This window comes from Prionailurus viverrinus, chromosome C2 (genome assembly GCF_022837055.1).
Source record: "Prionailurus viverrinus isolate Anna chromosome C2, UM_Priviv_1.0, whole genome shotgun sequence".
Taxonomy (NCBI): Eukaryota; Metazoa; Chordata; class Mammalia; order Carnivora; family Felidae; genus Prionailurus; species Prionailurus viverrinus.
Window position 1 is genome coordinate 78,047,384 of NC_062569.1, and position 14,476 is coordinate 78,061,859.

General features: G+C 44.0%; 1 protein-coding gene across 1 annotated transcript in view; it reads right to left on the reverse strand.

The window, feature by feature from the left end:
• The window catches only part of DGKG (diacylglycerol kinase gamma), a 205,546-nt gene that overhangs the window by 150,337 nt on the left and 40,733 nt on the right, over positions 1-14,476 (reverse strand). Inside the window, exon 2 of the mRNA XM_047876465.1 lies at positions 10,242-10,546. Within this exon, the coding sequence (XP_047732421.1) occupies positions 10,242-10,308 (67 nt within the window). The 5' untranslated portion in view covers positions 10,309-10,546. The remainder of the gene's footprint in view (positions 1-10,241; positions 10,547-14,476) is intronic.

Below are 14,476 nucleotides of genomic sequence, written 5' to 3' on the forward strand. Positions count from 1 at the left end.
GGGATGTCCCATACAGAAGGCAGCATCTAATCTGTGGTGTAAAGAATGAGTGAGGTTTTGAAAGGCAGACATGAAATGAAAAGGATATTTTAAGAAGGGACAGGGTGAACAAAGATGCAGAGATGGGCATCACAAGACATGCAGGAAAAGTCAGAACCAGAGAGTAGTTTGGGGCCAGATTTGTGGGAATCTTGAGTGCCAAGCTAAAGACATTGATTTGAAATTGTTGAAGATTTTCTGAATAGTGGAGTAACATAACCAAGTCTCTGTTTTCCTAAAGGCCACTCTGGCAACAGAATGGAAGAGAGCTTAGAGTTAAGCCAGAGCTCAGTTAACATTATCCATAAATTATATTCAAACATCCTATGGGCAGCTCAATTATTTAGAAAATACTACATTTTAGAATCTATTTTAATGGTAGATTTTCAGGTCAGCTAGAGTGGCCAAATCTGGGTTGCACTTCAAAGTGCAAATTGGGAAGCGTGGGTATCCCTGGTGTGGCTTATGCAAGAGTAGTAGAGCCAGCATTTTGATTGAGAATCAGGGGGATGATTTCACTTGAATGTATACTCTTGGTATTATTGTCACATTTTGGAGATTCCACAGTTCACCCTAACAGAAATCCTTTGGTTCTAAAGTGTTATGGATCTATTTAGCAAACCCTGATTTATATTTAAATGAATGCTATACACACACACACACACGTATATATACATGTATTTTCATCATATGTTCACATTCAAATAGACAGGTTTTAAAAAGAAAAACAGAGAAAGCATTTATTTTAAAATCTCTGATTAATAGCCTAAAATTAAATAGAAAAAAACAATCCAAGAGATTACTGGTTCTTAGATTTCCATGGCAAGTGTTCTTTACCACACATTTACTTCAATTTTTCCATGGGCTTTAATGAGCTCATAGTGTCAACACCTGTCCTGTTTTAAAAAGGGACACAATCTAATTCTCAAAGTTGAGACCCATTACTTTCTCCTGGGATGTCCTTTGATATTTTATTAGTCTTATTCTCTACAGGCTTCTGGGCTGGGTTTCTATTTGCCTGAGGACCAAAAGGCTACTGCTCCATTCTGTTTCATCTTAAGACAGCTAAGAACAATGACAGACCTCTTCAGGGCATTCCTTGATCTTACTTTAGGCACCATCTGTGGGTCCAACTGCACAGCCTCAGGAGAGAGCTCCCTGTCAAAGCCTGTATGGTAACACTACCACCTGACTCAGAGGAGATCCAGTTCTGTTCCTAGTGTCTTTAATAGGGCCATGTCCACAATTCTTTGCAAGAACTCCTATTTTGTTGAGTGCTGACTGCATGTTAGGCACTGCTGTAGTCATCTTATGTGTTTTATTTAAATCTCCACAACTATCCTCAAACGTAGTAATGGTCCTTATTTTAGAGAAGAAAAAACTGAGTCTTAAAAAATTTTAAAGATTCTTTGAAGGGCACACAGCTAGTGAGTGAGTGACTCTGATATTTAGCATATCTGATAATGTGACACAGCTATTAGATTCACTGGCTACATGAACACTGGTAAATCAGAAGATAAGGCCCTCCATGACAATGATTATCAAACCTGGCTACATGTCAGAATCACCTGAGGAGCCCTATATACATTGAAACACAGGCCTCACCTCAAACCAATTAAATCAGTATCTCTTTGGAAACTGAGAAATCAATACATTTTAAAGCTTCCTGGGGGTTCAAATGTACAGTCAAGGTTAAGAACTACTGTTCCATGAACGTAATTCTATTGTTAGAAATGAAGATTACCTTAAGACGCAGCTAAACTCATTGGATAATTATTGCAAAAGGAAAAAAGTTTGTAACTCTGCTAAATCTGAAATCACCACACTTGGCAGACATTCTCCATTGTTCAAGTGGACAATGCTAAAGAACTTTACCCAACAGGTCAAGTTCTTCAGCTTCATGGCAAGGTAGGGATGCCTTTTGCATTAACCCACACTGGCAGAACCATCAGCATGCAGTTTTACCCCAAGTCAGGGGTTAAGAAGGCTCTTTTCTGTGATCAAGGTCGTTAGTAGTAACAACTACCCTAAAAAGTTTCAATCCAAAATTGTCTCTTCATGCTTTATGTGCCAGAAGTTCTGGGACCATAACCAAACACTTGTTCCTAGTGTTTGAGCACATTCGAAGTCTTTTTAAGGAGAAAATTTGGCCCAACTCACAGGCACCTTCACTGCCACATTTGTGTGGGAGAGGGATGCCCTCCAACAGAACAAGCAGACAAATTAGGAGCTTTAGTGTTTACAGCAGGACGTCAGCTGTGCTGCCTGAACCAGAACCCAAAGTTTATGGACCATCTTCTCTTTAAGAACACTGAGTATTTGAAAACTAGTCAGGCTATTAAACTTTGAAATAACTATGAATCAACATTTTCAACTGTGAATCTGAAAACCCATAGATGAGAGTGAAATTCTGAGGTGCATAATAACTTTCCATTCCTCAAAGTTCCCTAAGAGCATCTCAGACTGAAAATGCATAGGAACTGCCTGGGGATCTGATTCAGTAGGTCTGAGTCAGGGCCCAAAATTATACATTTCAAATAATACTCTAAGTGACACCAATTATGCAGATGCACGGACCTCACTTTTGAAGAGCAGGCCTTAAGCAACATTCTTGTATATTTGTGGCTAACTGGTCAGGCTTGCCTGTCACAACATAGACAAAAACATGATGCTGAACCTAGAGGAATATATTCCATAGATTCAGAAGACCTACATGACTCAACCCAGGGAAGGAAAGACACAGAGAGGGGAAAAGGGAAAGTTGGCAAATGAAAAGGAAAAAAAAACCCCAACAACCTGAATTTTCCTTCTTTCGAAGAAGGCAGAGATGTATGAGTAAGTTTTCTAAGTATTTCAAGGAGTCAAGAATACAGTGAGATGAACAAAAGCAAGAGCGGAGTTTCCCAAGCGTTCTGGAAAGACGGAGGATGATATCAGAACAGATATGTCAGATCCAGGAGCATTGTATCAAAAGGCCCCCATTTTTAGACAAGAGGAACCAGGCCCCAAAATAGAATGTGAGAAGCATGCGTAAGAAGCCCAGCTTCCTAAACATTGACAATCTCCCGGCTATACTTCTTCTCCTGTGCACTGTTTCTGCCCAGCATATAGCCCACTGCCTGGCATAAAATCAATGTTCAATACAGATTCATTGAATAAAGGAAGACTAGGAAAGGGATTAGGGTTATTGTGCTTGTCCCATACATCCCATATTTCTAGGGGAATATGGAGAAAAGCTAGACCAGTGGTTGTCAGCCCTGGCTGCATGGTGGAATCACCTGGGGAGCTTTAAACACTACTGATGCCCAGATCCTGGGATGGGGTATAGGTGGACAGGGAACTGGAAGAGTTCAAAGTCTCCCAAGTATTTCCATTGTGCAACCCAGGCTGAGGACCCCTGAGGCCCACCAAGCCAACTACTGAGGGGAACCAGTGGAAGTGATAACTCTGCTACAGTGCTACATACAGAATAAGAGAAACAGACTTTACATTGAAGCAGAGGGAATTTGGGTGATATCAGAAAACCAGCTTTAGGATACGGAGATTTTCTGACATCATAAATGATCTGAATGACTGGTATGGCTTAGTTGTATAAGTAAAGTTGGTATTGCTAGCAAAACTTACCATTTTTTCTCTAAGTAATTTGGCCTCATAAGTCATAGCCCAAATGAAGGTGGAGGAATGGATCAGACAGCCTGTACCTTCTTAACTAAAGGTACTAGAAGTGTGGTCCCTGGACCAGCAGCATCAGCATCACCTGAAAACTTGTCAGAAACCCAGCATGTCTGAACTACCCTAGACCGGCTGAGTCAGAATTGGCATTTTAAGAAGATCCCCAGGAGATTCAGGTGCATATTTGAATCTGAGAGCCATTGTTCCACAGAAGTCTCTCCCTATCCATAATTCTGTGACTGCTTGTGGGTAGAATCTCAGTCATCATGAGGAAAAGAAGGCCAGTTATGCTGCAAGAGATGTGGGTAAGAAATAGCTGTGGTTTTCCTTCCAAGATGGAAGCAATGAGACATGACCCTCTACGGGCCCAGGACTCCATGAACATTTGATTAACTTTCACTCCTGCAGCCCATGTAAATAGTAAGGTTTCAATGAAGCTTACTTAGAGCCTTACATTGTTCTATAAACCAGCCCTAAACATTTTCTCTGACTCCCACATTAACACTGACAGATTTGAATTTTGAGCTATAATTTACCTACATCTTAAAGTCAGAAACTTTGAGTTGATCTGATTCTAATAAAATATATTTCTGAAGAGCACAATTTACTGATTCATTCTCTTTAAATGTACTTATTTTTTCTTTAAATGTACTTTAAAATTATATACCTTGGGCAAGTCACTGAGCTCTTCTGGACTCAGTGTGCTCATTCATAAAATGGGTAGGAGTTGCATTTGAGAATGGCTTAAAATTTCTCCCAGGTATAAAAAGTCTACAACATCTAACAACCACGGGCTGATGTCTAAAGTTTTTGGTATGATTTCTTGAAGAATTAAAAGTTAAAATTGATAGTTTAATTTTTTTTCCTTTTTTCCCTTTCTGAAAAAGCTGACAGCTTCTGTCCTTGACAAATCATGGAAAAATAATTGCCTCTCCCCAAATATCAGATTAAGAGGACAATAAGCCCATTATTATCTCTAGCTGAAGTTGTTAGGGGTCAGTAGGAGGCCTCCCCACATGCTCATGCCCTCTGAGGTTGAGAAGAAACCTGTTTCAACAGAGACTAAGTATTAGAAGGGCTAATGATGGTCATTTAATCAAGTGGACATCCAGGGAAAGGAAACCCAATTGCTTTATTCCATTTTGGGCAGGTTTGACCATTAGCCATCAATAAATTCCTTGCTTTAAGTCTTTCTTTGATAAATTTCTTTCCATTAGTCCTAGGGCTACTTTTGGAAGCCATTCAAGACTAAACACCTCCTCCCCACAACAGCACTTTTTATTTATTTTATTTCTTCCCTTCTCCTGCAAATAGGCATAGTACCTTCAGACATTTCTTCATAACCCTGCTGGGAGGCCCCTCACCATGCTGGCGCCACTTCTCAAATAAGTTCCGGTTCGTCCATATATCCATTGTAAACTGTGATGCCCAGGCATAAATTCAGCTCTCAAAGAGGTCTGATCAGGGTAGGATAGAATGTGGGTATCAGTTTGCCTTACTAGAAACTGTGAGTCTATTAGTACATTTTAAATTCACTATCAGTGGTTTGGTTAAATAAAATAATGTGTCAAAAGAAATCTCTGCAACCCCTGAAAACCTTGCTTCTGAAAAGTACTGAACAATACGGGAACACCCCATGGCATACTGTGTGCTGGCTAGTGTCCAACAATCTCCCTGCTCCCGTGTGAACCACTCTCCCATGAGGCATGCAGTCCATTTCCCGGCCCTATTGCATCTGGGACAGGCCTGGGACTGCTCTGACCAATGGAATGTGGAGACAGCTCTGTTCTAGGACCTCGGAGTCCAGGTGTTAAGAAGACCTTGGAGTGCTTTTATGCTCTTGGAGTCCTGGGCCACATGTAAGAAGTTCAGGCCAGCCTGCTGGAAAAAGAGGCCACATGGAGAGGCCCTGGGAGAGGACAAAGCACTTGGAGGAAGAAATCGCATGGGGGAACACTGAGGTCACAGTATGGGAGTGAATACGCCATGCTGGATCATGTGAGGCATCCCACCTGAAGCCCCAAACATCAGGGAGCAGGGACCAGTTATCCCAGCTGTGCCCTGTCCAGATTCCTGAGTCACAGAATGGGAAAAATAAATTGGCTGCTTCAACCCACCAAGTTTTGAGGTTGTTTTGATATAGCAGTAGATAACAGCACTGGATAGATCATTGTTAGGGTGAAGAGAACAGCATATGAAATAGGCTACCATGTCTGTTTTACACACACACACACACACACACACACACACACACACGAGTAGTGGTTATCATTGGGAGACAGAATCATGGGTAGCTTTAAATTTCATCGTTTTGTTTTTCATTTTTATGCTTGTTCTTATTTCATAACAAAAATAGTCTTATCACATTGTTTTTTTACAAGCACTTTACACTATTGACTCACATTAATCTTACTATAGATATGTTTCAACTATGTATGTGTGTGCCTGTGCACATATAAAATAAATATATACATATTCAAGGGCAGTTGTAACCTGGCTTCACCCCAGAAGAAGGCCACCAGGGAAGGTACAGGGTTTACGTTGTATAAACAGAATATACAGGAGCCTCTCCTCCTGAAATCCTTGGCCTCTCGTACCTGGTAACCCCACTGGGGAAAGTTCTGAATTCTCAGGCTATGCACTTCAGATATTCCACCACTGCAAAGCTCCTGTTTATGTAGTTATGGAAGAGCAGTTGCTATGGCGATGTGATCTGACTGAACACCAGCATGTATCTAAAATTGGTAGAAGTGCCTTTTTCAGGGTTTCCTCTGAGGATTAATCATTTTCCAAGAACTGTGGCTTTTTTCCCCTCTCCTGTTAGAACAACAGTGCCAGAGCACCTTGTCCGGTCCTGGCACAGGAACAAAAGGAGGAAGGGTCAAAGAAGGACAAAGCGATGGTTGGGAAAAAAAGACCCAAACCACAAAGGAACCCCTTCCTACTAAACACTCTGGTGTCTTTTTACCCCCTGCCTCCCCTACTGCTTTGCCACATGTGGACTCCTCTGTCCCTCAACTCCCTCCACCCACTACTCTTTTCATCTAGTCATCTTTCCAGTTCTTCTGCCTTCTTCTGACTCCTTTCCCTTCTCTGACCCCTGGTTGTAGGCAGACCCAAGGCCCTGTTTCCCACCTTCTCACCTCTCTCCTCATGTTCTTGCTCTCTGAAGTGCCTTCACTCCTGTTGCTGCCTCCACACGATGACTCCAAGTCAGAGCTGTAGCCCAGCCCTCCTTCCCACTCGCTTCCCACTACCTCCCCTCCCAGGCCCACGGGACACTGCACTTGGAAAGCACTGTCCTCCATGATGGGGTCTTATTTACCATTCCAGTTCTTGCCCCGAATCCTCTCTCACCACCACCACCACCACCATGTGCTCTAGGTTCCCACTGTGGGAACTTGCTTGCCGTTCTGTGAAGCTCCCATGATGACTCTCTCTCCTCCCTGCCTTCTCCCAAGCCACTTCCCCTGCCTGCAATGCCCTCCCCTTCCTCTCTCCTGCTAGTGTTTCTGGTGTTGGGAAACAGCACCTGCATCGGGAAGCCTCCCACCAGGCTAGGCTAGGTCTACTCCTCTGTGCTCCCCCCTGCTTAGCACCTGTCATACTGAATATCATTGTTTCAGGCCTACCTATCTTTCCCTCCTAGGCTGGGAGCTCTTTGAGGGCCAGGATTGTGTCTCACTCATTTGCTGGTTCCCTGCAGCCTAGCATGTATGAATACAAAAGTGGATGCGTCATCACCATCCCCAAATCACACTCCCCAACTGTCCCCACTAGCCTTGAATATGAATTCTGGTATTTTCCACAGATTCACAGTCTTCAGGGGTATCTTTTCTGGCTTCCTTTCATTCTGTAAATTTTGGTGATACCTTCTACCACAGTTTTCTACAGATCAGCATTTGTTCGTTGCCACATTCACTATCTGAGCCCCACTCCTTAGCTCAGACAAGATTTCCTCCAGAGGACCCTCCCCTATCTCCCTGATCTGGCAGATTCTATATTCAGGCTACCCCTCACACAGCCACCAGATTCATGCTCTAAATGTTGCCACCTTGGATCAAAACCCACACTCTGACCCAAGGCCTCCTGCTATCCCCATCCTTCCTATGGCCTCCTCCCCACCTTCCTCTCCTTCTTTCCATGTGGTCCAAAAGTTCTCCTTACCACCCACACACACTTTCTCTCTTTGTGCCTCTCCCCTTCTGTTTCCATTGTTTCTACATCCTCCCTCACCATCTACTACTCACATTTTATTTTATTTTTTTAATGTTTATTTATTTTTGAGACAGAGAGAGACGGAGCATGAACAGGGGAGGGCCAGAGAGAGAGGGAGACACAGAATCCGAGGCAGGCTCCAGGCTCTGAGCTGTCAGCACAGAGCCTGATGTGGGGCTTGAACTCACGGATGGTGAGATCATGACCTGAGCCAAAGTCAGGTGCACAACCGACTGAGCCACCCAGGCGCCCCTACTACTCACATTTTAAAACTTCTGTCCTCCACAGAGTCCACCCAGCTAAATCCTCTGTGTGGGTTAAATTGTATCCCCCCCCCCAGATTTATATGTTGAAGTCTTGACCCCCAGCACCTCAAAATGTGACCTTATCTGAAAATAACTACAGATGTAGTTAGTTAAAATGAAGTCATACTGGAATGGGGCAGGTCCAATCCAAGATGACTATGTCCATAAAAAAAGGAAATTTGGATATGGAGACACACACACAGGGAGAACATCATGGAAAGACAGAGAGAAGACAGCTTTCTGCAAGCCAAGGAAAGAAGCCTAGAACACATTCTTCCCTCACAGCCCTCAGGAGGAATCAACCCTGCTGATATCTTGATTTTGCACTTGCAGCCTCCAGAACCATTAGGCACTTTCCATTGTCCTAAGCCACCCAGATTGTGGTACTCTGTCACAGTAGCCTAGCAAACTAATACGCTCCCCATACCAATTTCCCCTAGCTTTAAATTCCCTTTTCATTTATACACTCAGTTCAGCCAGCTCTGCACCAGAGGTATTTGCCTGCTGCCCTAAACCTGCTCTCTGTTTGTGTTATGAGCACATTTCTGATTCTCTAACAAGATTCTGATTCCTCAAAAGCAAGCCTTTTCTTTGCGCTTCTTTTTCATTCCTGACAGGGCTGGTACTTTGCTGACCTACAGAACATGCTGAATTAAATGGAATGTACTCTGGAAGGTGATTCCTTGCTCCTTGTCAATACATTACAGAGTTTCTCTAAATCCACCAAGGTCAGACAAGAGGCCAGCAGGGCCTCCAGGGAGCCAGGTGGGAGACTGACCAGCAGTCCTACGGGGCCCCTGTTGGCCGTGGGGAACACATAGAGTCATGGGTGTTAGGCGTAGGAGGAACAACAGGAAGAGATCGTCTAGTCCAACCCTCTGATTTTAACGAAGAAGATACAGGCTCTGGGGGTTAAGGGCTGTCACATCAGAGAGAGCAAGAGACAGAGCTGGCACTTGAGCCCAACTTGTAGACTCCCAGACCAGTGCTGTGGGCCAGGGCTGCTTGCCCTGTTGGGCGGGGGGGGGGAGGGCAGGCTGCCAAAGGACATACAAGGGCTACCCGGGAAAATCCTGTAGGGCAGGTCAACCTGCCATTGGCCTAGTGATTTACAAAAGCAGCCAATTAATAAATGTGAAGGGAGAGGTGACTGGAACAAAGGGGCAGGGCAGGTAGCACAGCCGAGAGTTCTGCAAAGCAAAGGGTCCTGTACAAAGCTGGTGCCACTGCATAATCACCATGGTGGTCATGTGTGTACAGAGCATAGTGGTCAGTTGATGCTCCAGCCTCGGCAAATCCCTGTCATGTCAGGATTAGGAGTGGCCTCTGGAGGGCACAGCCCACACGTGAGCATGAGTCTCACTACCAATGTATCTTGATGCATTCCAATTGTTCCTGGGTGTAACTAATGAGAAACCAAGAACCCCAGTTAGTTGCAAGGCTAGGCTTATGCAGAACAAAGTCAGGAAAGAGACACACGTTGGAGTTCTGCATCTTACTGGAAAAAGGCACTGGGTCCAAACACAAGAGCACGTTAGGGCCAGTGATCAAGTAACACTGTAACCATACAGCCTGCGGCCTTTCAAAAATTATGCTACAACCAGGTTTTAATCACTTGAGAAAATACAGTATTATGTTACGCAGAAAATGTAGGGTAAAAAAAAAAAAAGTTACTGTACACTCAGGAACTCAACCACGTAAAGCAATATGCACAGGAGGGGATTGTTCCAAAATGTTCATAGAGTTTGGCTGTGATTTTTAACCTACTCTTTATTTTTTCCCCTGTATATTCCAAATTTCTATGGCGAGTGTGTATCATTTATAGAGTGTAAAGATAATTGTTTTTATGTTTAAAGACACCGATCCTGTGTTTATAAGGAAATATAATCTGTCAGGCCCACTCTCATTCTCTGTGGCTTTGCAATGATTACACCACTCTGCCCTCCAGAAATGGTCTCCCCAACCAAGAGGAAATCCTGCCCCGAGTGGGTCCATCCATTTACTCACATTCTGAGTATTTCTGGAGTTGGTCGAATTCTTCTGGAGTAAGGGAGACCCACCGTTCTTCACCCATCTTTAACCTGAGTGCTTGAGGCCAGGGATGGAGTTTTGTTCACCAGGGTGAAGCTGAGGCCCAGCCCAGGGCCTGGTTCACTGCAGGTACACGGTGGACAGGCCCTTCAGGAGCCACGGAGGATGCACGTGTCTATGGCAGTAGTGGGCACGTTGGAGCAGATGAGAGAAGGCCTGTGCTACTCTTCCAACAGCATGCTTCTATCCGTAGTCAAGATCTTCAGAAATCCTTGCTCCTCCTGGGCAGAAGTAGAAAAGACATCGTGAATGGGAGGGAATACGTAAGTTGCCCTTTCTTATAAAAGAAATCCCCAGTTGTTCTCTGGGGAAAGACCTATGAGAGGCAGTGGTTCCCACGGTGGGGTGGGGGTGGATGTCTCCTCAGGGAAGTCTGAAGAGGGCTTACAGACCAGACCAGCATAACTCCAGTTGGGTGGTCCGTGTGGACAGATGGCCATACCCTCAACTCAGGAAATTTTAAATGTCTCCCAAGAGAGGCAATAGTAGGACCCCCTGAGGGCATCCTCAAGGCATGAAAACGCCTCAGGCTGTCAGATGCCTCATGAGCAAGTAGGGACAGTACATACGTGCATGATTTGAAAGGTAACTAGCCTCTCCACCATTACTGTGGACATTCAAATATCCCCACGGCTGGCTAACATCCTAGTAACTAAAGTGGTTTTCTTTCCTCTCAGAACCATACAAAAGTGATTAGAGAGAAGACCTGCCACTGGCCCCTGTGCAGGGGAGCCTGAAGGAGGGAAAAGGGATGGGTTCAGGCAGACACTTAACATGTTTTCCTTTGGGCCCCTCCTAGCACGGTTGCTCTGGCAGTCATAACACCAGCCTCTAAGTCAGTTCAGCAGGTTGTGAAATTATTACGATGGGCGAAGGCCAGCATTTAAAAACACAAAATAGAATAGGATAGAGTAGAATGGCAGGAGATGGAGCTGAAAACAGGAGTGTCTCCTTTCAGTTATATGTACACGTATATTGAGGTTTAAAAAATGTTGGAAAGCCACCAACCTAATAGGAGGAGAAATACAGATTGATGCTACCAAAGAAGAAGCTCAGTTTTTTTTTTTTTTTCAACGTTTTTTATTTATTTTGGGGACAGAGAGAGACAGAGCATGAACGGGGGAGGGGCAGAGAGAGAGGGAGACACAGAATCAGAAACAGGCTCCAGGCTCCGAGCCATCAGCCCAGAGCCTGACGCGGGGCTCGAACTCACGGACCGCGAGATCGTGACCTGGCTGAAGTCGGACGCTTAACCGACTGCGCCACCCAGGCGCCCCAGAAGCTCAGTTTTAATAAAACTGGATCCATGGTGAAGGACTGGACATTGAGGCAAGTCTGGAAGCCTGGAGCCTATGAGGGATGGTGGAGGGTCTGGATGAGATGACCCAGTGAGGAGGTGGGTTTGTGCACCTCTCTGGAGAAACTTATAGACTGGGTTGGTGTGGACTGGAGGGCTAGCCAGGAACTAAGGGAAGACACCGGAAGGAGATTGTGGCTCTGGAAGGATGACCTTCCACCAATCAGAGCTCTCCGCCAGTAGGTCGGCAGGCATGGCAAGGAAGTAAGATGCCTGCATCCCCAGGAGCATCCAAGTTCTAGCTTCACTCCTTAAAACATCCAATTCTCTCCTTAATTAATCCACTGCTCAACTAGATTCTGCTCCTTGGCACCTGCTCTTGCTAGGGTCCCTAGTAACACAATTGTTAAATCCACCAGTCATTTTTCAGGCCTTCCTTGCTTCATCCGCTTCTCTTTGCAGCCTTCGCCATGGCAGGAAACAGCCCCCTGGAAACAATCTTATCTTTCTGAGTCTTCCTCCTCAGTCTCCTTCCACTTCTCTTGCCGTTGTTAAATACTGGCATTTCCAAAATCCCAACCTCAGCCGTCTCCTTGTTCTGTACCCCTTCCAGGAGGTACCCATTGCTGTGGCTTCAGTGACCACAGGCATGCTGCTCCAGCCCTACACTCTCCCCGCAATCCAGATCTGAATATCCAGCTGTCCACTGTGACTCCCTCATGTGTCCCAAACCACCCCAAATCAGCACTTTCCCATGCCCCCAACTTGCCCTTCCTCTATATTCTGGTCATGCCCTGAGAGGAGCCAGAACACAGGCCAGAAGCCTGGGGCTCAGCCTAAGCTTCTTCCCCATCCTCTCCTGCCAAATCCAGGTGCCACGCTCAAGTGTGACTGTCCATTGTGTGTCCCCTCCCCTCTGTCAGGCCAGCTTCATTAACTCAGACCCTCATTTTCTCTGGCCCAGTCTCTACCAACAGCCTCCTGATGGACGCCGTGGTTTGGGTTTTACTCTCCTGCCCTTGGTACGTGCTAAATTGTCAACCAGATCACATCTCTCCCAGTAATAGAATTCTTCAGTGGCTTTCTATTGCCTATAGAATAAAACATGATCTTCTTTTTATGATACACAAAGCTTTTTATGATCTGCCCTCTGATTATCAGTTCAGTCCAAACGTGAAGGGTGACCTTTAGAAACATTTTCCATAACACCAGGGAGTTCAGTGTTACAACTGGTGTTACTACTGCTGCGGTTGTCATTTAGTGGACGCTTACTCCACGCTATATGCTTTACATGTATTTGCCCATTTAGCCCTCCTAACAACCATGTAAATTAAGCATTGCCTTCCCTATTTTTAGAGGGGGAAAAATGAGACCAGGTGTTCAGTAATAAATATGGTGAGAAGAAAGAAGGAACCCCCAAGGCTTTTAAGAATGCCTCTCTGGCCGTACCATTCTGCACACTTCTAGAAGCACAGAGTTAGCTCTAAGAGGATCAAGAGACACGCTGCCCGATAGAACACCGTGGAACTCCAAGTCAGAAGGCAGGGCTTTGAATCTTGCTCCTCCTCCTATCAGCTATTTGACATTAGACAAATTTTGTGTTTCTTGACCCCTCGTTCCTTCACCTCAAAAATGGGGGTACTAATAAAAATCTCACTGAGCTAGTGTTAGGACTGAGTTGATATATGCAAAAACCAAACAAACAGAACATCCCAAAACCTCACCTAACACAATGCCTAACACACAGTGAACTCTCAATATTTGGTTAGCATTATCCTGTTGCAAATACAACACTTAGTAATATGATTTAAACAATCAGCTGATAGTAGTTGGGTACAAAGTCTTTGTGTTGTGCCATAGATTTCTGAGCTTGGCTTCTGATCTTCTCCTGCTTGAAGCTGTTGTAATTTTGTAATAACTCATCAAACTTTTACCCACTAGTTTGAGCATCCACTGATGATTCCTGCCTGAATTAATTATTATTATGATAGAAAACTTCTAATTCTATCATTCCTTCTATATTTATTAGTTTGGATTCTACTATAAAGAAGAGCTTTCTCTTCTCTATTTCTTCATACCAGTTTACTTATAGATATTTATTTATAATACAAACAATATAAATATATATAATATAAATATGTAAATATTTATATAAATAACTTTAAATGTATGTTATATTTACATATAATACAAACTTGTTTATATTAATGGATTCTTATTTTATTCAGAGGGTTATAATCCATTACAATCCTTATTTGTTTTGATTCAAATTGTCCCAGATTTGGCCAGTAGAGACTCATTCAAGTTGATTCCCTCTTCTTTAGACATAGTCCCATCATTCTTTGAGCACATCTTTATTTTCTGTTACTACAAAATGTTTCAGTCTCACCCTGTACTAACTGAGTTCTCGTCCTGAAATCAGTCTCCAAAGTACGTACTTCTCCAAAGTACGGATTCCTTTCAAAGGAGAATGGAATTTGAAGCCAAATTTTGGGCACTAAGTGTGCTCATTGCTACTGGGGTGTCTTTGCTTTTAGGCTTTATCAGGGCCAGGGCCAAGAAATATATGCAGGTATATATACATATCTCATCTCAGGCCGGCCGGCTGGCTGGCTGGCCATCCATATTAAAAAATCCAAGTTGATCCTCAGACCTCCAACTATAGTCCAATTTTACATTATCAACTGTAGCCTCCCTCTCATTCTGTATTTTTGAGCTCCCTTCTCCAACAAACTTTGTTTCCGTTATCTACAATATATTTATTTGCTCACTCTAAAAATACACAGAAAGTGGTTTCAGAATGTTGGCTACAACACTGTGAAAAACAAAAAAGAATTCAAGATTTCTTGACAGT